This window comes from Sorex araneus, chromosome X, assembly GCF_027595985.1.
Source record: "Sorex araneus isolate mSorAra2 chromosome X, mSorAra2.pri, whole genome shotgun sequence".
In the NCBI taxonomy this organism is placed as follows: domain Eukaryota; kingdom Metazoa; phylum Chordata; class Mammalia; order Eulipotyphla; family Soricidae; genus Sorex; species Sorex araneus.
Genome location: NC_073313.1, coordinates 281,896,988 through 281,922,920, shown reverse-complemented (window position 1 = coordinate 281,922,920; position 25,933 = coordinate 281,896,988). Strand labels below are relative to the sequence as shown.

The 25,933-nt window shown below is 41.1% G+C and overlaps 1 protein-coding gene across 1 annotated transcript in view; it reads left to right on the top strand.

Annotated features, from left to right (window-relative positions):
* The window catches only part of NRXN1 (neurexin 1), a 1,268,129-nt gene that overhangs the window by 576,833 nt on the left and 665,363 nt on the right, over positions 1–25,933 (top strand). Inside the window, 3 exon segments of the mRNA XM_055119847.1 lie at positions 8,882–9,004; positions 15,028–15,409; positions 16,688–16,878. Of these exon segments, the coding sequence (XP_054975822.1) occupies positions 8,882–9,004; positions 15,028–15,409; positions 16,688–16,878 (696 nt within the window).

The following is a 25,933-nucleotide window of genomic DNA, read 5'->3' as shown; positions in this document are numbered from 1 at the left end:
TTGACATCCTCAGGTAGAAGGGAATTCTGTGTCTGGAGGTGTTACAGGCACTGCTTGCCTTATGCACAGCCAATAGGTATTTGATCCTGGGCACCAAATATGGTCTCTTGACCCCAAATTGGGTGACCCCTGAGCAAAGAGCCAGGAGTAAGCCCTGATCACTTCTAAAAGTGACACAGAACACACACACACACACACACACACACACACACACACACACACACACCAGAATTTTAAAATGACTAGAGTGGTGTCTTTAGGTGCCTTTATGAGAGTGATATATTTAGATATATTTACTTAAACAATCATTTTATATGTGACTATAATCTGTGACTTTGTTAACAAAAATGTCAAATTCAATAGCGCTAGTTTTCCAAATTCTCAGCACCTGCTCCTTTTTCCTTTCCTTTCCTTTTTTAAAATTCAGATCTTGTGTCACTTTGTAGGATCGTATAAGATATGTTTGGAGTATCAATATAAATCAATATTCTTTTCATGTTACACCAAGGCTGAATATATTTTCCATTAACATGCTTACTTAAAATCACATTAACTATTTAGTACTTATTTGAAACCCACAGGCTAGCCTTTCATGTGATAAGCATTTCTTGGAAATGACCTCCTTTCTTTCAAATAAAGTCACAGTCCAAAATTGTCCTTTCTTTGTATTAGGTTTATTTTATTATGCTTCTTAAACCTGCCAGACAAGGTAGATTAGATTTTAAAAGAACAATGTTTTAAAAACCATTTAGACATCTCTTTATATAATTTGTGTTCATTTTTACTGTGTTATAAATATGATTGTATACTTAAAAGGTAAATTTTATTTCTTATATATATCTCATGAAAATTCACATTAGAGATTTTTATCCTGGTCTGTCATAAATGGGCACAATCAGTGTCTTTGGAGCTTAACTGTTTCTTTGTGTATTTAAGCCTTGTTTACTCATTTGTCAAGAGCTGGATACAATAGACATGCATATATGTAATTTTTATCTCTAGATATTTAAATAGGGTTGGATGAGTTAGAACACAGGCAGAAGAATTTCTGTGATGCATTTCTAACTGCCCTCCAAGGTCATATCCTAGTCCAGACAAAATCTATGTTTCCACGCAATTAAATACTCATTAAGCCTTGAAGCTCTCAATTCATAAGTCGATTATTTTCTTTGAATTTGGAAGTCACTGTTTTCTGACCTTGGGTTATTTGCTTCTTCTAGACTCTGAAATATCATTACATTTACTTTCAAGGGAACAGAGTAAAAAATGCTATCCAAATAATTAACCAGATAACTTCAGTTACATAAGTTATCCGACTGTGTGACTTTGCAGATGCCACGCTGCCAAACGTGAAAGCAAAGGGCTATTCGTTGCTCTGTCTTTGTCAATGTAGGCAGTAAAACTTAATGGAATTATGTTTCACTGCTACTCTCAGTTCAGCACCAGGAGAGATGCTGGTGCCGGGGAATGACTTAGCAGTGGACCACTTGTCTTGCATATGTTGTGCCTTGCTCTAATTTCTAGCTTTGCTGGAGAGAGAGATGGGAAGGAAGAGAACAGAGAGACAGAGACAGAGACAGATTATATCTACTCTTAAAAAATCCTACAAAAAATCTAAGCAAATAGATATATTTATCAAAATGTAGTGAACAAACCTCTATTATGCACAAGGCATTGAGATATAGGATATTTTCTCCAAAATTTTAGAAATTTCTCTTTGGGCGGAAGACAATCATCATAAGTTTAATGATTGGATTTATTGTTATCACTGTCATAAATAGGGAATTACCATACTCTGGACTTTTTTAAGTGGCAAAGGTGCACTAAATTCCATTTATATTGTGACATATAGTAGTTTGTTTTACATTTAGGAGTGTTGAGGTATAGAGTCTGTAGATAATTTATATGAGAATACAGAGCAAGTAACTTGTTGAACTTACTGGACTAGAATAAAATCCCACAGTTTGAGTCTAGAACAATGCACTTGTTTAAGAAATACTCAACTCAGAAAGGAGGGAAGATTTATGTAACAATATAATCAGAAGAAATCCAGCATAGCTATCCCATCATTTCTTTAATGGATATTTTTTCTCTTGTTAGTGTTCTCTTTTTAAATAAATAATCTCCAAGCTCAATGTCTAGCTTTCTATTATTTGTTTAAAGTGCTTCTTGATCGGGATAGCATTTTCTAACATTTTTCATCTACAGAAACTTGGTCCTTCGAAGTCTGTCAGTGTCTCATTCTACAGAGAAGGATGTCTTTATAAAGATATTGTGAGTCATTTTCAAAGGTGCATCCTGAGGAGAGCTGGAAGGGAGGGAGGGAGCGGCACGGCTCGGATGTAGTTCAGCTTGGAGGGTGTTAGGATGGCAGATCTCTCAGCAAGCCAGCAAGCCTGGGTCATGATGGGCACTGGGTCCAGCCTGTGTGACAGCCTCAGACAGCTTCTCTCATTTCCCAGAGGCACTGTCATTAAGTGCAGACAGTTCGGGGAAGGTGACCTAGCTATGCCTCTTGTGTGGACAAATGTGTATTCTGCCTCCAGACTTGTTAGCATATCCCTGAATAGAGCGATGACTAAAACAGACATTAAAAATAAATAAGCCACACACTGTGTTCCTGGTGTGCACTGGCAGTTACCTCATGCCCTGTGCTTCGAAGGCTCTGGGATTAAAAGAACTTTATACACTCACTGCCCCACGGTTCTTCATTTTGAAGAAGGGCCCGCTTTTTCATTTTGCACAGGCTTGCAAATTACTCAATCCGTCTTCCAATAAAGTGGGCACGTTAGCAAAGAACATTCTGGAAGGCCATGTACATGTATCTAATTTTGATCTGTAACTACATTTATTCACTTACCCATCTGAGAAAGAAAAAACAAAATAATTTTATTCCCAGTCCCATATCTGGAAATAGAAAAAGATAAAATAGAAACATTTAAAGAGAGAAATTTAAATTTATAGAACATTTAATTTAAACAGGAACACTTTTTTTTTGAAAGGAGAGGTCAGCTTATTTTTAAGGTCATTATTTTTAAATCAAAGCGATGGCAAATCTGGATAGCGGACTGAAGATCTTTCTAATTGCAGGGTGAGCGGTACATCCTCTTGTTACTCCCAGGTACGAACAGCTGCTGACAGCTACCGTGACTCAACACCAGCCCATTGTAGCTCTTGGCTCTGTTTCTAAGTCTTTCCTCTTTTCCTCTCTTCCAATTATTTTCACAACAGCAAGGCTGGTCTCCAGCTTCTCGCAGAGCCTCACCTCCCACCAAAGGCCATAGTCTCAAAATCAGCTGCCAAATAAAATGTGTTAGAAGCCTGGAAGCAGATATTAGATAACCTTGATGCAGGCAGGAATCTAATTTCACACACACACACACAGGAGAGAGAGAGAGAGAGAGAGAGAGAGAGAGAGAGAGAGAGAGAGAGAGAAACACACATACACACACACAGAGCTATCAAGCTATTTAACCAGGGCAGTTTCCATTGTGCAGAAGCAATGATGATTGTAGAAATGTAGGACTTTGCAGTTAGATGCGGTTTAATTTTTCAGTGTTGCGTGTTTCGTTTAAGTTGTGTTTTACTGGCAAGAAAGTCAGAGCAAGAGAAGTCAAAGAGTTCATCAAACATAATGAAGATAATGCTAGTTTTAATGACAATTTAAAACCCAGGTATTCTGCATTGTAAGTATTTTTTTTGAGAACTTGTCCATTATTTCTTAAAAACTCAAAGTATCAGTTTGTTAGATGAGGCAATTAAGTTATCTATTTATGTGTACCTTTCTTGTCCTGAAAGGTTCAACTCACACACTGGCCACCCATTTTAATCAAGTTATGTGGCAACAAACCCCACTTACTTGTTTTACAAATAGTCTATACCATTTTTTAAATTATAATAACAGGATTAAGTATTTGCATTTGTGTCACATCCTGAAAAACCAAACCATTTACTCTCCTGTCCATTACATGAAAATTACTTTGAAGACCTAAAAGATAGTACAGTGGGTAGGGTGCTTGCCTTCCACGCTGCCAACCCAGGTTTCATGCCCAGCATTACCTATGCCCCCCCAGCATCGCCTGAAGGGGTCACAGAGCACAGAGCCAGAATTAAGCCCTGTGCACCACTGGGGGTGGTCCCCAAACAAATACAAACCAAATAATAAAAGTGCTTTGACCCCTGAGTGCTATAACAGAAGTTCCCAAATTTATATGGCTTACCAGCCCCCCATTCAGCGTTCAGATAGAAATTTACCTTCACTAATAGAACAAACAGAAGTGCCCCTCAGCTGGACCCAGTAGGTGGACCCATCCTACTCCCCTTCCTTAGAATTTCCATGGCACTACTAGGGCCATACTTTAAGTATTAGAATATAAGCTACATGAAAATTTAGCTCGGGCACTGATTACAAAGCCACAACCTTTAAAACGAAGTGAATAGAACACAGTTTCCACATAACCCCAAAGAGTGTAAGTAGGCAATCATAATTTTAAAATACATATTATCTCAATCATTTGGTCTTAAATGTTATAGCTTTGAGATGCTATTATGTTGTAGCTTCTAACTTAATTACTGGTTCTATAGTCAGTTAAGTGGTTTAAAAAAAACACAACTTCAATGATCATAGTAAATATAGAGTGAGACCAATATGTATGCTTAAAGCAACAGCAATAGTTTTCCAAAGTATTATATGTCAATTATAGATTCTTTAGGAAGTACTTTCACCTGAGTTTTATTTTAGCTTTTGTTATTGTTGAGATGATGCTCCTGTTTCTAATATCCTAGAGAAAGGAGAAGGGTCATTTCTAGAAGGCAGATTCATGTCATTCTTAACTGTCAATCATCTATAAATTTTGCTTGATTCTTTCCTTGTTGAAACATTAATCAGAATCCTCACATTCAATAAATAGCTTGATTATTCAAACTATTAAACCACTCAAATAGCTATTTAGAGTTATAAAATAGACAATACTTAAAGTTGCCGTTAAACACAATGAAAAAAAGATTCCAGAACCAATCTGAACTAAACTAAGAAACAGAGTATCTAATGCACTCAGTTCACTTATGTAACTGGCATCTTTAAAATATAACACTAGTGGGTGGTGGCTAACTCAGTAGTATATAATGAGCTTTTATCATTATGACATGCACATCTAAGTATATTGAAAATCAAAATGTAAGTATGGTTCTGATTTTACAAGTCAAACCTAGCTCTAGATTCAAGGTATAAACATCATTTAGGTCTAGTAGGTGTATTTGATCCCATTTGCTTCTTGGGTTTTATAGTTTTGTATAATTCTCTATTGTTCCTTTCTCTGCTTTTTCTCTGCATTATAAAAAAAGAACACATAAATAGTTGCCATTTATATTCCAGGCTTCTTTCTTCAAAAAAATGAATATAAAGTACTTAAGGGTCACGTATATGTATTTTCATATTTGTGGTAAATGCTTTTCAAGCAAGCTCCTTATATATATGTTTTCATATGGAAAGAACCTAAATATAGTTGGTTCTAAAATATTTACTACAAAAATGAAAATTTGAAATGCACTTGAATTTAAAATTCATTTGCAAAGAACCTTGAAAACAGTATTAAAATTACTTGTTAATCTAATGTGTTTTGCTGATAGAATTTACACATGCTTTTTAGTCAAGCATTCTCATTTTACATATTAAAAAAATATGAGGTGCTAGGAAGCGAGAGACGTACTCAAGGTGACATGCTGATGGAAGACGTTGGCACAAAATTTCTCTACCATCTCCTTTTCATAGTGAAAATACAGATCCAAAATAATTAGCAAATTTGGCCAAAATGGCTACCATTTGCAACTAAGTGGTGGCTGTTTAAATAAAGGCTTGTTAAATAAATTTTTTTATAAAAGTATAAGATGTCAAAGAAGGACTTGTTTGAACTTCTTACACTACCCTGTCTCTCCTGCCTGTGACCTTACTTGGAGCCCCTTGCTTCAAATCCTGTTTCTCCCCATATCATTCATCTTTCCAAGGACAAGACCCTGGGGCCACCACAAATCAAACATGGACACATCATGAAAGCGCAAGAAACTAAAACTCTGTTGAGAAAAATGAATATATTGATTGTGTCTATATTTGATTAAACTGACACCCTTTTTTGTTTTTGTTTTTTAATTTTTTAATGAATCATTGTGAGACAATTACAGAATTACAATCTTTTGTGATTACTTTTAAGTCATAAAATAATGAGTACCCATCCCTCCACCAGTGCCCGTTCTCCACCACCAATGTTCTCAGTAATCCTCCCACCACCAGCACCCCGGTCTCCCAACACCCTGCCTCTTGAACTGACACTCTTAGGCTATAAATTCTTGCTTTGCTAACAGTTTTTTTTTTAACTTAGAATATTAAGTGCATTTTTACAAACCTTACCTACTAAAATCAATACCTTCCCACTTTTAATAATACAAGAAAGGAGCTTAAATTTGACCCACTAAGATTTTTATGTACCAAAGGATTATTTTTTAATTGGATTTGGGGCCTGTTATGGAAATAGTTGTTTTATAGATTAAACATAATAACTTTACAGCAAGATCAAGTCCAAAAAGGGGCATTATGATGATATCATCCTCATGCTTCTTTTTCTTGACAAAACACTTTTAAAATACAAGGATAGAGAGAAGCGGCTTCAAAAGCACACATTCCTGAGAGGGGGAATTATGTCCCCTATAAAAATGATATATTTCTTTTGAAAGATCAAAACTAAAACTGACCCTTGTTGCCAGTGGGATATTACATTGGTGCAGTTATTAAACATTTTTTTCTTCACTGTTGGAACTAGAAAGAGTCCCTTTGATCTTGGAACTTGCTTTCAACATTAGGTCTCAAAGTATTTTTTTTCATTTGCTAAACAGGCACCCTCATGTTAGTTGGTCATCCATGTCTCAAACAGTTCTACCTGGACGAGCTTTTCTTTGTGTATCTAGAAGCATAACTTAATTTATATAAAGAAATAGATCATTTCTAATCTGCCTGAGAGTTCTATTTAGAGATATGCAGTTGTTCATTGTGCAGGATTTAGTTTATGTCACCAGCTGATTTTAAGCCCCATAGAAATCTCAACCAAGGAAGGTACCACTGTTTTGATCTGTCGCATTCTAAGAGAAAAACGGCGCCTTCGGATATATTCAGTGGTAGGAAGAGAAATCAGTAATTGGCTGAATGGAACACTTATTAAAATCCCTTCTCTGTTTTCTTGCCATTTTTTATAAGTCCCCAAAATTACTTTTGGATTTCAGTTGGCTTTCATAATTGTTAGGATTTGATTGGAAGAAATTGTGAATTGCAACCTGTTTCTAAAATCACTTGAAATCTATGAAAGTCAAAGAGGTGAAGAATTTTATTACTTTCACTTATCAGCACCTTTTGGTATTTTTTAAAGGGGGCAGTCTGTCATGAAAGAGCATGTCTTTAAATATTGGGGTTTGGAGCCAGCGAAATTAGTACAGTAGGTATGTCACTTCAATTCCTCTCATCAATATCCAGCAATGCATCTGGTTCCTGGAGCCCCATCAAAATGATTCAGTACCACTGCGTGTGGCTGCCAAACTAAGAAGAACAAAACAACTTCATATTTTTCTTAAATAATGTCAGACAAGTAGAAATGTGTTTAATTTTTAAAGTGGGGTTTTATTGGGGCTGGAGCGATAGCACAGTGGGTAGGGTGTTTGCCTTGCACTCGGCTGACCCAGGTTTGATTCCCAGGATCCCATATGGTCCCCCGAGAACCGCCAGGAGTAATTCCTCTGTGCATGAGTCATGAGTAAACCTTGTATCGACGGGTGTGACCTAAAAAGAAAAAAAAAAGGGGGGGTATTAAAAGCATCTTTATTGCTTTGATTTTAAATTTAAGAAGGGCATTGTTAACATATTTTATTTCAAAAATTTCCACTAAACTACTTTTGGAAATGATCTGGCTCAACATAAATTCCATTTGCATAGATATACCTAGAATTACTGAACTTACTTTTCCAGTTAGTTACACTTTCTTCTCTATCTTTTGTCCTTGACAGAGATTTTCTGTCCTTAGCTGCTTATTAATTTTTTTCCTCTTCCCGTTCAGTATTTGGTCCTTTACCAAATGTGACTTCTTTTTTCTTCATTTCTTTAGAGTCAAAACTTTGTCTACACAAATTATTTTTAGGTTTCCTCTGGAGTCCACATCCCAAGTATTTAGGAGAAAAGTGTACCTAAGAAATATGCTGAGCCTTACAAATACCTGGTTTAGGACTGAAATGTGGTGAAAGTTAGTAGTGTGTCCTGAGCAGACTTCACGCATGAGTCTATTGAACTAGTTTGCACTCACTGAAAATACCTCATAATAAATGGCCAGGTCTCACCCAGCTCAGACATTATTTAAATGCTGACTACTTATTAGCAAGATAGTGAGTAACTAGGGAAATCAGAGAATTCATGTTGTAAAGGTGTATGTTAGTTTGGGAGACTTTCTAGTGGCTCTTGGCTGTGCCTATTTATGACACCAGGTTCATTATGTATTAACTCAAAATACAATGGTAAAGGTTTTTCTTCAATTTTCATACCTGAATGTTTGTTAACTTGTCATTTTCCTTGCTTGCTATGACTCTAATGGGCTTGAAAATTGATCCAGCCAAATATTTCTTTCCCTCTCTTCTCTCTCCCTCTCTCCCTCTCTCTCTCTCTCTCTCTCTCTCTCTCACACACACACACACACACACACACACACACACACACACACACTCTCCTCTTTCTTCTCTCCCTCTCCTACTTTCTTGCTTTTCCCCTTTCTTTGTCTTTTCCTCTCATCTCTGTGAGGTTCATTTGCTTAACTCATTCTAAGCATCCATAATGACTGTTTGGCATATCCTACAGGCAAAGGTCCCGAGACCCTTTTTGCCGGCTATAACCTCAATGATAATGAATGGCACACAGTGCGTGTGGTTCGTCGAGGAAAAAGTTTAAAGTTAACGGTGGATGACCAACAGGCCATGACAGGTAACTTCCCTATTCACAATCTCTTTTCCTTTCCTGAAAGTTGAGACATCTCCATGTTGCTAATGACTTTGAAAATCATGTTTCTCCTTTGAAATGGGTACCTACAGCCATTTCTTATGACTTTGATTGTAAAGTGTCTATTCAATAAACAGCAAGTTGAGTGTTTTTCCTTTCAGATACAATAATGGTATGCCCTGTACACCCAGATTCAGATTCAGAAAGTTAAGATGCATATTGTATGCTTTCCATAACTATTGATGCTTTTCATAATTATTGACATAATTGTTGAGTGCCCATTTTGATTCCATTTCTATGATTCTTATCTGTTTTTGGTGATGAAATGTAGCAAATTATACTTTTCTAATTCCAAAGTAAATAGACAGATATGTATATGACCTTCTTGATAAACTCCTTTTCATCACAATTCTAACAGATTGTTCTTGGTGGGTTCTCTCTGTTGATTCCTCTTTGATCCAAAGGATGTCAAGTTCAGTTCCTGATTTGTAGATTCCTACCAGAGCTGAGTATTAGAAAGTTCACCTCAGAGACACAGAGGAACCAGATGAAGGAGTGGTTGATACACCTTGATTTTTCTCTGCTGAGAATAACTCAAAGCATCCAACCCGCTGGGGTATCAGCTCCTCTTTCATTTTTTAAGACAGCTACAAAATGTGAATTATTTTAGGAAAAGACACAAGGTAGTCCTTATACAGCAAAAAGTCTCTCTCCTCTATTCAATCCCACAGAGGTGCCCATACACAGGGACAACCCATTACGTCATGGTGAAACTGCCTTGGGTTAGTTACTAACTTTTGACAGGATGATTCCTCCGACGAATGACACAGATTACTAATTGACAGGCCTTTCACTACCATGTTCCCTTCCCTTTCGCAGCTTCCCCAAACTCTTTTCTGTCTCAAGGTGCAACTTCATTTGGTGTCAGAATGGTCTGAAAACCCTCTCAAAGACTGATTATGAAGCTGACAGCAAAGAAAATATGGGGGAAGCCCCATACTAAGTTTTGTTAAAATTATTCAAGAAAACTTGAATGCAGAGGCTTGATGGGTTGGTACTTAGAAGCCACTGTCAAATTATGTTGTTGTATGTAGACAAAGGGGCTCCCATTTACTGCTGAGAAGGTCCCGGGCCCAGTCAGCTATACTCAGACAACTAGGACCGAACTGGCCAAAAGGAGCCACACTGCTTGGGTCATGCATTTCCTAGGGCCTCTAGGGCCAGCCCAGCAGTGCTCAGGGTCTGGGGCTACACACAGCAATGATCTGGGGCCCAAGAGCAGCTGGGATGGAACTGAGTTAAGATGGGGACAGAGCAAGTGGCCCTAACCCCTGTACTATATCCTGTGCCTTTGTTTTATACTTGAGGAAGAAAAAGTCAGAATTCTTAGCCTACAATATTATTAAAAATTGTCAATTCTGGGGCCAGAGCAGTATAAAATAGGGAGTAGAACACTGGCCTTGCATGGTGCTGATTCACGTCTGCTCCCAGGCACCCGATATGTCCCCCTGAGCACTGCTGGGTGTGAACCCCCAAGCCTGCCCAAATTGTCAAGCTGTGAAGACTCTTCAGATGCTGAGTAAACCCAAGGAAGTTTGTTGGCAGGAGTTCAGCCGAAGTTCAGCTACTTTGGACCAGGGACACCTCTTGGAAATAGAATCCTCAAAATGAGCCAAATTCTTCTCACATGGCAGCCACTGACTGCATCGACTCAGAACTTTGAGAGGATGATTGCTCCGATGAATGACACACATTACTAATTGACAGGCCTTTCTGTTTCTCACCGGAAATTCTTTGTCTTGTTGCTTCCCCTTCTTCAAATCCTCACCCTATTCCTCTTTCCAGTTCTTTGTCTTGCTCTCTCATAAGTTGGATAAATAATTCACTTACTAACTTACTAATAGGGGGGTGAGCTGTTACGATTTGACGTTCCTAAATGCGTATTCAGGAGTGACCCCAGAAGTATATATAATGCTGGGCCATGAACCAGGATTAGCTGCACGCAAAGCAAGCACCTTATCCAACCCAACTATTTCTCCTAATCTTACACATTTAACTTATATATCAGTTCATGTGCTGCCCTCATCCTTCTCATAAAGCTCCATGTAATGTTCCTTTCATCAAAGTTAGAGGGTTTTCCTGAGTTTTATGATTTTTTAAAAAATAATTTATTTCCTCTGTCTTTCTCTAGTAAAAGTATGAGTTTTGTGGGAATAGGAGCCATGCATTCTCCTCGCAGTGCTATTAATTTATTAGTAAACACCTGGCTCAGGGGCTGGAGTGATAGCACAGCAGGTGGGGCGTTTGCCTTGCACGCGGCCGACCCGGGTTCGAATCCCAGCATCCCATATGGTCCCCTGGGCACCGCCAGGAGTAGTTCCTGAGTGTAGAGCCAGGAGTAACCCCTGTGCATTGCCAGGTGTGACCCAAAAAGCAAAAAACAAACAAACAAACAAAAAAAACCACCTGGCTCATACATACCACACACTGTAACTTTGAATGAAATTTAAAAAAAAATCAATGTAAGACAAGTAGGTTGTTTCCACATCCAACCCCCATTGCAGAAATTACCCAATTCAGAGCAAGTCCAGGCCTCATAGATTGTCTTGCTATGAATTTTGGTAAAAGATCCAATCCAGATATTGAAGTTTCTAGGCCAGCACAACACCCAACTGGTTGATTCTTACTGAAAAAGATTGTCCACCTGGCTGACCCCAATCATGTTGATCAGACATGCTAAATTCTCTATAGTTCACTAAATCTCTGAAATGGAGAGTTCACTTTGAAGTGGTGAGACTCCTAAAAAAAATTTCTCCATCAATGTTCTTTAATTTTCTTATGTAAATATATATCATAGGAATTGCCACATGTATATCATATGATATATCATATGTATATATAGATTTCATTGATAGTGCAGCGGGTAGGGCATTTGCATTGCACGCAGCCGACCGAGGTTTGATTCCTCCACCCCTCTCAGAGAGCCCAGCAAGCTACAGAGAGTATCCCACCCACACGGCAGAGCCTGGCAAGCTCCCAGTGGCATATTTAATATGCCCAAGACAGTAACAACAAGTCTCACAATGGAGACATTACTGGTGCCCACTAGAGCAAATTGATGAGCAATGGGATGACAGTGACCGTGATAGATCTATATCATATGTATATTACATCATATTTGCACAGCAGGGGGGTGGTGACATTAGTGGCAGAATATTAAACACTTTATCAATTCTGAGGAAAAAAGGAAACTTTTTAAAAATCAGCTGTTAATGTTTATTTAGCTGATTATGGCTTTTAGGTGCTTTTAGCGAGCATGCATATCTGCCATTAACATCACTGTGATTTATTCATGCTTATTAAAGAAAAACTAGGTCCTTGAACCCGGGCCATAATCAATGTTTTCTTATAACTGGACCATTGCCACTCCAATGCTGTCTGACCACCTTTATTATTTATATTGTGCAGACATATTTTATTTCTTTGAGATAAGAATGAAGGCTTTACATGTTATTTTATCATGGATCTTCTAAGTCCAGCTTAAAAAAAAAATGTGCTTTCTGCTTTAGACCTGTAAAAAACTCAATTGTTTTGAGTGATATTTGATTTTATGCTTTGAAAATATTTTTGTAGATATTTCCTTACCATTGAATTATTCACTAGTGAAGTTTTTAAGAAGAATCTTGGTAGTTATGAGGATTGGGGTTCTCTGAGTTCAAAACTCAGATTTTGATATAGTGAAAAAGATTTCACTAAATACAGGGATAGATAAAATTCTAGGGCATGTTAAGGCATTCAGATTCTTCCTGCTAGGTCACGTGTCAATTCAATATTACTGATATCTTAAGATATCTCTTCATGTTAGAGAATTATTTAGAATTCTCTTCATGTTAGAGAATTATTTATGTTTAATTTTACTTGCTACCAAAGCTTTAGTTCTCCTTCACCACCCCAAGTCATATTGAGGTCATTGAACAAGAAGATGAAGGTGAAGAAATTATATCATAATTATACCAGAACTTCTAAGCAGTTAATAGTGTCCCTTTTTGCATCTTCTAGACTAGTAGAGAGTAGGCTGGGGAGGAAGGAGAACCAAGAAGGAATAATGATATTTTTCCTTAAAAAAAAAGGAGTTTCCATGGCTTCGAGGCTGGCCTCACGTTCCGGGGAAAGGTCAACTCAGAGAATCGATCACTAACTACATTGTAGTCGAAGGCCATGTGGGGGAAGGGAGTTGCGGGCTGAATGAGGGCTAGAGACTGAGCACAGCGGTCACTCAACACCTTTATTGCAAACTACAACAGCTAATTAGAGAGAGAAAACAGAAGGGAATGCCTTGCCACAGTGGCAGGGTGGGGTGGGGGGGAGATGGGATTGGGGAGGGTGGGAGGGACACTGGGTTTACGGGTGGTGGAGAATGGGCACTGGTGAAGGGATGGGTTCCAAACTTTGTATGAGGGAAGTATAAGCACAAAAGTGTATAAATCTGTAACTGTATCCTCACGGTGATTCTCTAATTAAAAATAAATAAATTAAAAAAAAATAAAATAAAATAAAATAAAATAAAAAAAAAGGAGTTTGCAGAGGGCAGGATAAAACCAGTAGATGAAACGATGACATGTTTCCAGGCAGAAAAGATGACTGTTTCCAGGATCAGAGGCTAATAAAGAGAAGTTCAAAACAATTGTTTCTGGACCTGTTGGGAAAGCATTATACAAGTATTTAAACTAATCAGTAGACAATTTTCTTGCAAATGGAAAAGTTTGCTTTTAAATTTTACTCACAAGTGTTTCCTTAAAATGACATGTAATATTTTATTATCTCTATTAAAAAGTGAAAAAAGGAAATCTGTCTTTCACATTTGTTGAAAAGGGCCTCCTAGGTGGATGGCATACTAATTATACCTGGGAAGAAGGTTCAGTGTAATTTATCAGGGGCTGATTCTGGGATTGACTGTAATTGTTATTTCATGAAGGATGGGAAACTTTCTAAAGTTTCCCATTATACCAGATGCAGTAATGAAGCTAGACATAGAAGAACTTGATTACAATCCAAATGAACTTTGTTTTCAAAAGAAAAGGAATGAGAGTTGAATTATTTAGGAACCAGATGCCTGAGTGATCAGCAAGAATGACAAACTTTATATTTCTATTGCTCTTTGAATTTAAAGTTCATATTTTCATTTTATGGACACGTCTTTATTTTGCTTTTCAAAGTTGCAATTTCATGCTGAAAAAAATGGAACCAGATTTGGTTCTAAGGAGGTTGCCAATGAAATATGGCAAGTAGAAAGAATGGGGCTGGACTGGAATCAGAATAGGGTTTCTCAAGAAGATTAAACTTGGTGCTAACGTTAGCCAATTTTGCTGGTGTCTCATAATTGGATGGCCTTGAAATGCTGTTGTGTGTTCAGTTAGCACCCATAACTCATGCGCAGGGTATGAAAAAACAGGAAACTCTAAAATGGTTTGGAGATTAGTTCTAGCAAGACTGTGGGCATCATACATGGAAAAGAATATAGGACAAATTTAGCTTCAAGTGCAGCTTCATGGTTCAGTATTGAAAAAAGTGTAGCACTTCTTCATTATTTCTGTTGGTTACAGAAAATCAACACATTTTTTCCTTGAAACCTATTCTTTATTAATAAATATATCTTCTAGTTATGAAACAAGATATATGACTTTCTACTGGTATGATTTAGGTCTCACTCATCACTGCAAGTTTTTCTTCTTCTTTTCTTCATTTCTTTCCATCACTTTAAACAATTCTGTAATTTTGACTGGGGATATATTTTGTTAAGATTAACACGAACAGAGATTTCAATCACAGAAAATTGTATCATGCAATCCATCTTCAACACCACTCCTATGGTTTTCACTGCATGGACCTGAACATCAAAAGGAGATAATTGGATCTTTGTAAATTAAGATGTGGCATTGTTCTGAAAGTCTAAAATTAGAAGTAACTTTCAGATACAGACAGTGATGGTATGTTGTCTTCACTCTTAGGGCAAATGGCAGGTGATCATACAAGGCTGGAGTTTCACAATATAGAGACTGGCATCATCACAGAACGACGGTATCTGTCTTCCGTTCCCTCCAATTTCATTGGACATTTGCAGAGTCTGACGTTCAATGGGATGGCATACATTGACTTGTGTAAGAATGGCGACATAGATTATTGTGAGCTGAATGCCAGATTTGGCTTCAGGAACATCATCGCCGACCCTGTCACCTTCAAGACCAAATCAAGCTATGTTGCCTTAGCTACACTTCAAGCCTACACTTCTATGCATCTTTTTTTCCAGTTCAAGACGACGTCCCTAGATGGACTAATTCTGTACAACAGTGGGGATGGAAATGACTTTATTGTGGTTGAATTAGTTAAAGGGTGAGTAAATGTCAGTTCCAACTGCATCTCAATTTCAAAAAATATATACATCAAACAATGTACTGCAATGTAAAATGAAAGGAGGGGTGATAGAATATGGGACAATTAACATGTTATTTTAAGTCACTTAATTATCTAAAAATAAGGATTTAGTAGTCTCATAACTGCTATTCTATATATACATGAGACAAACAGACAGACATGTTCTTTATATAGGAGTTCTACTTCAATGTAGATAATCCTGTTATCTTATTCTTACTGTGTGCACTGTAATTCTACAAAAAAAGTCTACATATATGTAAACTGATCTGTACATAGTTTGTACTTAGTCTGACTAATTCAAGTAATGGTCTAAGTTCTACAAAATCCTGCTTCATTCTTTATCAGGGTTCCTTGAAGATTGTAGGAAGACATTCTAAAATTTCTTTGAAATTGTGATAAAACATTGATTTGGCTATCCATTTGTTCATTCAGTGAATATCATTTCATAGTTACAATGAGATAATATGCCTGGCACCCCATGAATATTGCATATTCCACCTGCCCCAAGCCATAAACCTGCAAACACTGAGTTCTCAGGGATTGAGTGGATTTATATGCAAAAGAAGCCCTTTGAAATGTTTCCTGAGGTGATCATCTGTAAGTGTTCACGATCCTTTAGGAAAATTAAGGACACATTTGAGACAGGATGTAGACATTTGAGATGGATCTTGAAGGATGAGATGGCATTTCCCATATGGAAATAGGCAACACCAAGGGGGAATGCAGGAAGTCAGGGAAAAACTGAGAAAAAATGGACAGTAGTGTGTGGTAGGTCGTGACAGAAATACACAGCAAGTAGTGAAACCTATTATTTTCCTTCCAAGATCAGAAAATGGAATGCTTTTTAAAAATACATTTTTTCTACTCCAATAAAGACACCAAATAATTCTCCTTGCTGAAAGAGAGCAGTGCTTCATAGCTCCTTCTTGACACGGATTCTGTATAACACAGTCGCACGATTTCTATTAAAGAAAGAAATTTTGTGGTGGAGGAATATTGGAGGTGGAGAGGTAGTGCAGAATCAGGCGCTTGCCTTGCACACCTCTGAGTTGTCTTTATCCCTGGCACCTCAGACAGTTCCCCCAGACGCTGCCAGGGCTGAGCCCTGAGCAGAGGAAGCCTGGGCACTGTCAGGGAAGAAGAAAGTTAAACTTGAATGTCCATTTATGATCGATAGTTTAGCATCATTCGTGGTTACCAACGTGATATCTCTTTCCGTCATTCCCTGTCCCTCAGGTACTTACATTACGTGTTTGATTTGGGAAATGGTGCTAACCTCATCAAAGGAAGCTCAAATAAACCTCTCAATGACAATCAGTGGCATAACGTGATGATCTCAAGGGACACCAGCAACCTCCACACTGTAAAGATCGACACGAAAATCACAACGCAAATCACCGCAGGAGCCAGAAACTTAGACCTCAAGAGTAAGTGCATGAAGCCCCGGAGAAGGGAGTGGCGCCCCCATGCTCAGGTGGCACATGGCAAACCCATTTTCTGGATTTGTTCTGTGTGTCGAGCAGGGGTACCGACAGCGTTACCTCGTTAGAGATGATAATATAACAGGCAAGCCTCTGCCCCATTATGTGGCAGAAGTATGTGTTTTTAATGATCGCTCAAAACACACAGCACCTAATTTAATCCAGCAGGCATTAGGGATTAAAATTTAAAGCATGAGGAAAATGGATTTTCAGTCTTGCTACAATAAGAAGCAGGTGTTTCCTAATTTTTAATCAGTCAGGATGGCTGAAGAATGTCTTGTCTAACCCAGTTGGAGTTTTCCTGGTGAGGTTTCCAGGGGGCAAACAGACCTCTGTCTTGGAGTTTGGCTTTTATATCTGTATCTCCGACGTTGAACTGCACATGCATCTGACCTTCAACCCAACACCTAGCAGTGGGATGACTCATCAGCTGCTCAGAAACTCTTAGCATGCTGTGTTTCTTCCTTGTTGGTACTTGATTTCTCTCAGAAGCAAGACAAAATGCCTAGAAAACCTGGATAATTGTAGACAGTAACACAAGTTTCTAGTTTCATTGACCCTTTAGATCCACTAAGAACATTTAACCCTTCTCCTCTGATTACAGCAAACACTGGGAAAGTTTATACACATTTTTATAATGAAAGTAGGACATCTGAACTTTGGAGAACTTCCCCAGGGATATAGTACATTAGCAATCAAACATGCCTCAGTTCCGATTCAAGCCCTCAATTGTGCTTTCTGCTTTGCTTTTTTGTTTTCCAGTTTTGCATGGAGTGGATCATTGAAATCAAGTCTTTGCTTGACATGAGCTATTTATTTATGGGGGGTGGGATTTCCCTTTGCTATAAAAGGTCAGTTCACTTTGGAGTTAGCGACCAGAAAGAAATTGAACAGAGCTTTTTCTAATAAAAACTGTTCTTTCTCAATTAGGGTGAAAGATAAAGAAAAGGCTTCACTTTCTGAAATTGCAAAGATATTTACACTGTAGGATTACATGTGTCCAGTACATTAGATGTGTCAAGATGGCTGTCTCCTTGCAGTCTAATCTTTTGGTTAAGTTCAAGGAGATCCTGTTTGTTCCCGCATTTGATAGCTCAGCTTAAGAAATTAAGGTCAAAGTAAAATCTGTTCAGCAGAGCAGATCTCCTCTTCTTCTCTCTACAGTACAGGGCGAGCTGGAGCAATGGCACAGCGGGGAGGGCGTTTGCCTTGCACACTTCCAACCTGGGTTCAAGGCCTGGCATCCCATATGGTCCTGTGAGCACTGCCAGGAGTAATTCTTGAGAGATAGGAATAACTCCTGAGCATGGCTGGGTGTGACCCCCAAACGAGCAAATACAGAGTGTGCGGAGTTGTTTGGACAAGTGGATTCAGATGGCAGTTGCCAAGGGAAGGGGCATGATTATGAGGTTCAGTTTGTTCCCCAAGGCTAAAGCTAAAGTATGCCGCTGGGGCAGGCAGGGGTCTGGTTGGCACTGAGGGGGCCATGGCGGCTAGCATGGCAGAGTGGCACGGCTGGGAAGGAAGCAGCTGCTGAAATAAGTCCTGTGCCTAGGTTTGTAAGCCGAGGGACCAGAGCAGCTGTGGACCCAAGAGTTTCTACTCCATGGAGGCTCAGGGAAAGGCTTCGTGGAAACCATGTTTGCTTAGTTCTTAGCAAAGCATAGGAATCGGATTGCGGGTTGAGGTGAGCCACTCCTAGTGCGGTAGCAAGCTTTGCCTGTTGAAGAAACCCATAGGAACTGAGTTAAAAACAAGTCATGCCTTTTCATGGTTATGAAGATGTGAGTTTTCATCCTTGACCCCCTGCAAACCTCACAAACCATGAACTAAAAGAAGTGTGTTCAGTAATATGAAGCTACAAGCTATGGAAATCTGCCTGATGGTGCACTTGTGTTCATAAAGGAAAACAAAAGCATCTTGAAATATCAAGGTGGCTTCATGGTGGGAAAAAATAATCCTAGAGTAAAATCCTCCCTCTCCCCAGAAGATCCTGCGAATTTTCAGACTAAGTAGAGTCTAGGAAAAGGTAAGAGCAGGTTCCTCCAATTAAAGTTTAAGGAGCCACAGCTGTGACTGCAGTTTGGCTGCATGTGCAGCCGTGTCAACAAATCATACGACAGAACCCTGGCCTGGGTATCTCAGCCAGAGGCAGTAGAGTGGCCACGTAGCATGGGATGGGCCTCCAGGTGGTCAGCCCTGTATGTGGGGGTGTGCTCAGGGCCAATTGTCCTGTGGCAAGGGAAAGGGTGCAGGATGGGGGCACCCTTCTCGCTCGTTCTACAGCCAGAGTGGAGCAAAGTGAAAAGAGGTTCCCTAGACAGGAGAGCGTGTGGTAATGAAGGATTTCTCTCTCCTAAGACACCTTCACAGTGCTCCCCGGGGCCCCTCAAACTGGCATTTCAGGCTGAGGAATGTGAAAGGGAAACTGAGGTAAGGAGGAGCCGTCGGCATGGTTTCTGCTGAAGAATGTGTGTGTGTGACTCCAAATGCAGCAAAGGGAAGCGACCTATTTTTGCTGAGTGCTTTTATGTCATGTATATTTTGGATTCACATTAACTTTTAGAGTTTTAAAAATGCCACTCTCAGACTTATTCTATTCTTGTGAGGATCGTCAACATCACGACAAGAGAGTCCTGTTCTGGGATTGTGAGATGCAGATTTCTGGGTGCCCTCTCAGACAGGCTACTGGTGTCACCCTGTGTGACGTCGGGGTGTAAGTTTGGGTGTCTATATTCTTGAAAAACGCTCACTAATCTCGATGTGCGTTTCAGAGCTTTGAAAAAATGCACTGTTTATCTCGAGACCAAATGCAATGCACCTCGTCATTTGATCTTATTTGTTGTTTTATTTGCAACCCACCCAGGCAGTGCTCAATGCTTAGTCCTGACTCTGAGCTTGGGGAAGCATATAGGGTACTGGGGATCAAATGGGTTAGCCACACGCAAGGCCAGCGCCCTACTCGCTGTAATGCCACAAGAGCCTCCACTTATTAATTTTAGTACAAAAACTAGTTTTGCTTTTTTAAAAATTTTATTTGTCTTTTATTTTATCCAGGCTGGGGACAGGTTCATCTCTTCTGGACTATTTCTAGTGTTTGATTCCTCATTGCTATACCTTAAACGGACAGCAGAGGGCAGCATAAGGCCACTCACCCACCTACCCACCCACAATACACCCACAGACACACACACAGACACACACAGACACACAGATACACACACACTTCATTTGGGCCTCCGAAGACAGAAAGGCCTCCTTTCTTAGGAAGCAAGATCGCGTTGCTCGGGGCCACCTGACGTGCGCCCTGAGCCTTTGAGTAAGGTGTGAGGCCGTGCTGGGCGCGCCCGCATCAGGCAGGGACACAGGACTTCAGTTCAGACGCCGAGCCCCAGGCTCTGTGGAGAAGGAACCAAAGTAGTAAGACCATTGGAGGGCTTTGCCTGCACCCAGCTGACCCGGGTTCAATCCGGGCAGCCTATATGGTGCCCTGGATGCTGCAGGAAGGATCCCTGAGCACAGTGCCAGGAGAAACCTCTGAGCACGGTCGGGTGTGGTCCCCAAGCCACAAACAACTCCTGCCACCCACGCCCTCTCCCCCACACAAAGGGCAGGGGTGCGGTCTCCTGTCTGAGAGGAATTCCACACGGGTAGCCTGGTCCGGAGCATCAGGGCCCCGGGGAGACGCCTCTCCCCGCTGGCACCGCTCTGCTCTCCTCTCTCCCCGGCTGTCTGTGTTCTGTTCCCTCCTTTACTGTGTGCGAGCTGCGGCATGTAAGGAAGGAACCACACGCGTGGGCTCTCTGCACTGGTTTCCTAGCACAGCTGCAGCGCCTTCACCCTGGAGCTTCCGGCCCTTTGCCCCTTTGAGAGAAGGAATCAGGATGACTTCTCCTGGTGTCCCTGCTCTTGTTCCCGCACTTGGCAGATCTGTATGCCTTTGTGCACGTACTTAACATGCTGCTAATATTTATTGACTCTCTCCGACATATTAAGAAGCTTTAAATGATGTTATTTTACTTAATCCTTGCAATTATCCAGGGACTTAATGAAATGAGGTCAGTCTTGCTCATTCATTACTCTAGTTCAAGAGCAAAGCGAGGGGCGTCAGTCTTTCTCCTCCACCTTGCATAGGTGTCTTTATTGAGGAATCGCATAACTTGTGCTTCGGCAAATTGAGAGAACTTGGTGGAGGGGCACGGGCTGATGCATTGGGCGCAGTGCCCTCCTGTGGCCACTTGCCGAAAAACCTTAAAAGTGAGTCATTGCAGTCCCACATGTTAGGCCTAGGCCAGGAAGGATTTTGCCACTTGCCCTCTCTGTTATCCCCCCAGTTTCTTATCCCCAAGGCCTTGATAATGGCACTCCTGCCTGTCTCCTCTCTCCCTATTGTCGTCACCTTGCCCTTATCTGCCCCTTGTGCTTTCTCTCTCCCTCCTTAAACCTTACCCTGAGAGGCTGGAGAGATCGTCCAGTGCTCGCCTTGCACGCTGCTGACCCACTTCAATCCCCGGCGTCACATATGACGCCCTGATCATTGCCAGGAGTCGCCTGGGCACCGAGTCAAGATTAAGCTCCGAGCACGGAAAGAACAAACAGCATCGGGGATGGAGAACTCCTGCAGTGGGGAAGGCGCTGGTCTTGGATGTGGCCAACCTGTGTTCACTGCACATGGTCCACTGAGTCCGCTGGGAGTGATCCCTGAGCACAGTGCCAGGAGTCAGTGCTGAGAGCCGCCAGGTCTTCCTCCAAAACAAACCAAAAATATCAACAGCAACAACAACAAAAATCTTCCTCTGCACACACTCACCTCTATTATCTATTCTGCTCCCAAGCCATTGGAAGGGAGTCAGGCCCTCTGACCAGAGCCCATCCAGCGAGAAGCTTCCTTTCATATATATTCAACATCTAAGCACACATCTGAAGATAAGGAATCTCGCTGCTCCTTTTCTTCTTCACCTTTTTCCTGTCTTTCTCTGCCCCTGTCTCCCCTCCCTACCCAGAGCAGACACACACCACCACTCCGTTTTCAACTCTTTAATGTCCTTCCTTGATACACTTTTGCTGGGACACTTGAGTGTCCCAGATTCTCCTCCAGAACCCTGATCATAAGTGCAGTACTGCGCTGGGTCTATTTGATCTCCGATCACCTAATTTCTTTGCTCACATAATTTGCTCAAAGAAGAAATGTTCACAGAAGCCACTCACTTTGAACTGAGCCTTTGAGCCAAAGATGTCATTGAAAATCCAGACCAAGCCCCTCTCTCCTGCCGGATGAGCCACTTTCTCCCAGGTTTTTCGTTTTTTTTTTTCTTTCTGTGTTTTGATGGAAGGAGATTTCCCCACAATGACTTCAGTTAATGGGATATTATTTTAAAGCCCCTGGTCGCTGACCCTGGCACAAGGGTCCTTTCAGCTCCTGAGTAATGAGGCCATGTAGAGACTCAGGACTTGGTTCTGATTGTCACTCCTGGGCCTCAGGTCCAGCCTCTGGGGTGTCCCTTAGGTGCTCATATCCCTTGTCCATGCTCCACGCCCACACGGCCTGTCTCTGTGTAGTTCCACAGAGATCCTGTTTCTTCCTGCTTTGCTCCCTGGATCCCCAACGCTGGGCAACTTGGCCCTCTCCAAGTCCACCTGTTGCTCCCCCCATGCTGTCTCCTCCGCTCCCTGTCTCGCCTTCAGCTTCCTGCAAAGACAGGATGTAGTGTGCTGAACGAGTGTGCCCAGGACATAACTTGATGGGCTTTGCCCACCTCGCCCGCCAGGCGCACTTCCCCAGCCAGGTTGCTGCAAACACCTGCAGGTTGGCAGGGCATGGGATAGGAATTTAAAAATGAATCTCCTGGACAGGGGGCGGTGGGCTGCAGCTTCTCGAAAGGCCGGATGTGGAGAGAGCACTCTAAGTAAAATGAGTCAGAGGAGGGGCAAGCTGATTGTGCTCATTTGTGGGATGTAAAATAACATATGCGATTAATACCCGAGAACAGGAGAAGTGACAGCCAGGAGGTCTGGCCCATGGTTGGAAGCTTGCCACAAGTGTGAGTGTGGGTTTGGGGTTGGGGAGGGGAGTGAGGATAGAGAAGAGACCACTAGGACTGTGGTAGCTGGAAATGATCAACCTGGACCAGAGCTGAGTGCTGAGAGGAAGTAAGGTGATACACATGATAAGCTATGGGTACCGGCGTCGCAAACCAGAATGCCCAGAGAGAGAGAGAAAGAGAGAGAGAGGGAGAGGGAGAAGGTAAAGGTCTACCATAGAGGCAGGCTTTGGGGTTGGGGGTGGTGGCAGAGAGAGAGAGAGGGGGGGGGGAGAAGTTGAAGGTGAAGGTCTACCATAGAGGCAGGCTTTGGGGGTGGGGCTGGTGGCAGGAGGGAAACCAGGGACACTGGTGGTAGGAAATGTGCACTGCGGAAGGGATGGATGTTGGAACATTGTATGGCTGAAAGTCAATCATGAGCACTTTGTGCCTGTGAATTTCACGGTGATCAATTCAAAGCACAGCGGGTAGCGACTCTGCCCTTGAGGAGAAAGTGCCTGAAGGTGCCCGGGACGGGTCTTGGAGCTCGGTGAGCTCACCGTCAGTATTCAGGAAGTACCAGGGGTGGAGCCAGGCTGGCCTCTGGGAGCTGGGACTGCCCAGTGGAAGCTCCCTGTGTCACTTCAGTATCTGCAGCGTCACAGGGGTTGAGTGGCACAACCACACAGGTTTGTCATAAAACTCAGAGATGGTGTAAGTCTCTCAGTGAAAGTGAAGAATGGAGGGAATGAAGAGGTCAGCGATGGTCCTGTCACTCTAGGATGTAGAGCTGCACGGCCATTTACATCACCAAAATTGATTTCTCACACATATTTCATCTTCAGGCACCCGTCCTGTTACACAGCTATCCTCACGCCTCTGGGATTTCTTAAGTGCAGAGAATGTTGAGGGTGTCCTTTGCGACATTATTGGAGATAACTCTGTAAGTGTCTGAGTGTGGGATCTGATTTAGTGTCCCGGAGCCTGCTGCAGCTTCAGAAGACAGTCCATGCCAAGCCGCGCGCCAGTTCTGGGGCTAGGAGGACAGTTTGAGCCAACTATATCACAGCCTTTTAAAATGCATTACGATATATATTTGGCAGTATACTAAAAAAAGATTTCCTTCTGTGCATTTAAAGTGAAATATAGTATTTATTTTAATTTTAGGGAACATTTTCATGTTACAAAATATTTCCTCCTCCATATAAATCTGAGTTCTCCACATTTGTACATTAATATTTTCTGCGGTGCTCAGATTTTATTCGGGTATAAATGCAAGACCTGGGTATTTCTACTTCCCTTTCTCTCTGGCTTTGCCAATACCTTGCATAGAACTTTGATATTGGTTGTATGTCTTTAGCCTATGAAGTTCTCCTCAGACACCACAGCCGATGATTTTAATTTCTGTATGTCTTTAACAAGTATCCTATTGGATACTTGCCTTCATTGATCCTTAAAGAGACCCAGGTAAAGATAAAATGGGGTAGGATGGTTGGTCTATCAATAACTCATCCGCATGTACTGCTGCTGTTGGCTAGTCATCCTACATTTTTTCTAGACTTTAGGGAAAGTTCTCCACATTGCTTTGCCATTCTTTTATCACTGCTATTAAAATTTTATATTTCTCTTTATAAGTAAATTCAATATTGGGGAGGGGGAGTATTTGGAGACATGTAAGGGGATTCTGTTCGTCCAGCAGGATTGGATGGCCTGATTGAAACTCTTCCATCTTTCAAGCACAGGTTGAAATTCTTCTTTGAGAAAAATATAGTGAAAAGTTTAAGTATTTATAACAGAATACAGTTTTTACTTGACTCTATGAAGCGCATAATAATTTAGAGGCATTTCGACATTTTCTGTAGTTTTGTGTGTGTGTGTGTGTTTGTGTGTGTGTGTGTGTGCATACTTTTGTCATTTTCTTCTTTTATGCCTTCCCTAAACTACTGGTATCTTCCCCCTTCGTTGCTCTACCCATCTTTGTTAAGATTGGATTTTGGTACTGCATAAAACTTACTATTAGTATAAGAAAGAGCGATTTTTAAATATTTTCTCTACATACAACCAAATCCTCCTCATCTCCCAAACTGCTTATTTTTGAAATAGGGAAAAACATCTCATTGAAATAAGAAAAATTTGAGAAAACAAAGTCAAATGGACATCCGGAGCTAATGAAGATCTCAGAAAAAATAACACATTTTCACAGGTTCTCTTACTGGTCTCTTCATTACCAATCTGTTCCTTGCCAGGGTTTCATGTTGAACCATCTTCCCTTATTCTCCTCCTGACGCTGAAGCGGGTCTAGACCAAAGGAAGGCTGTGGAATGCAATGAAGGACCAGTTAGCCTAGGAGTTGGTGCTTGTGTGATAACATCATTCTCCTTACACTGGCTATCTTAGCTTGATAACGCCAACAACTTAGCATTTCTGAAGAGCAGGTCACTCACGTACCAAGTGTTGCTATAATAGGTCTCCTTTTGCGAAGAGCTGATGTGATGAAAGAGTGGAACACTAGAGGACACAGAATCCCCCATGTAGGCACTGTATCTCTGTGTAAGACAGAGCTACGCTGGGTGTCTGGGAACTTCTGCAGGCTGAGTGTGACCCAGGCAGCACGGACAGGGGCAGTTGGGCCTGTGGCAGGAATGTCTGCTGTGGCTAACAGGTTCCCAGAGGACCCAAACTGTCTGCTGCTGGAATCCGGGCAAAGGAAAAGGATAATAAAAAAAAAATTTTGAAGCCCGTTTTTACCTGAAGGTGAATTTATGAAGCCATGAAATTGTGTTATCTTGGCATGGATTTATATACCAGAACTAGCACCCCATCTGCCACCGTGTCACTGGCACGAGTGGGTCTGAAGGAAGACGGATGGCCTCGCACGCCTCCGTAGCAGTTTCACTTTGATATTTCCTATTTCCATGCCCACCCAGCAGTCTGTGGCCAGCTACACAAACAAAATCTGTTCCAAGCCCCCTCACCCCCCG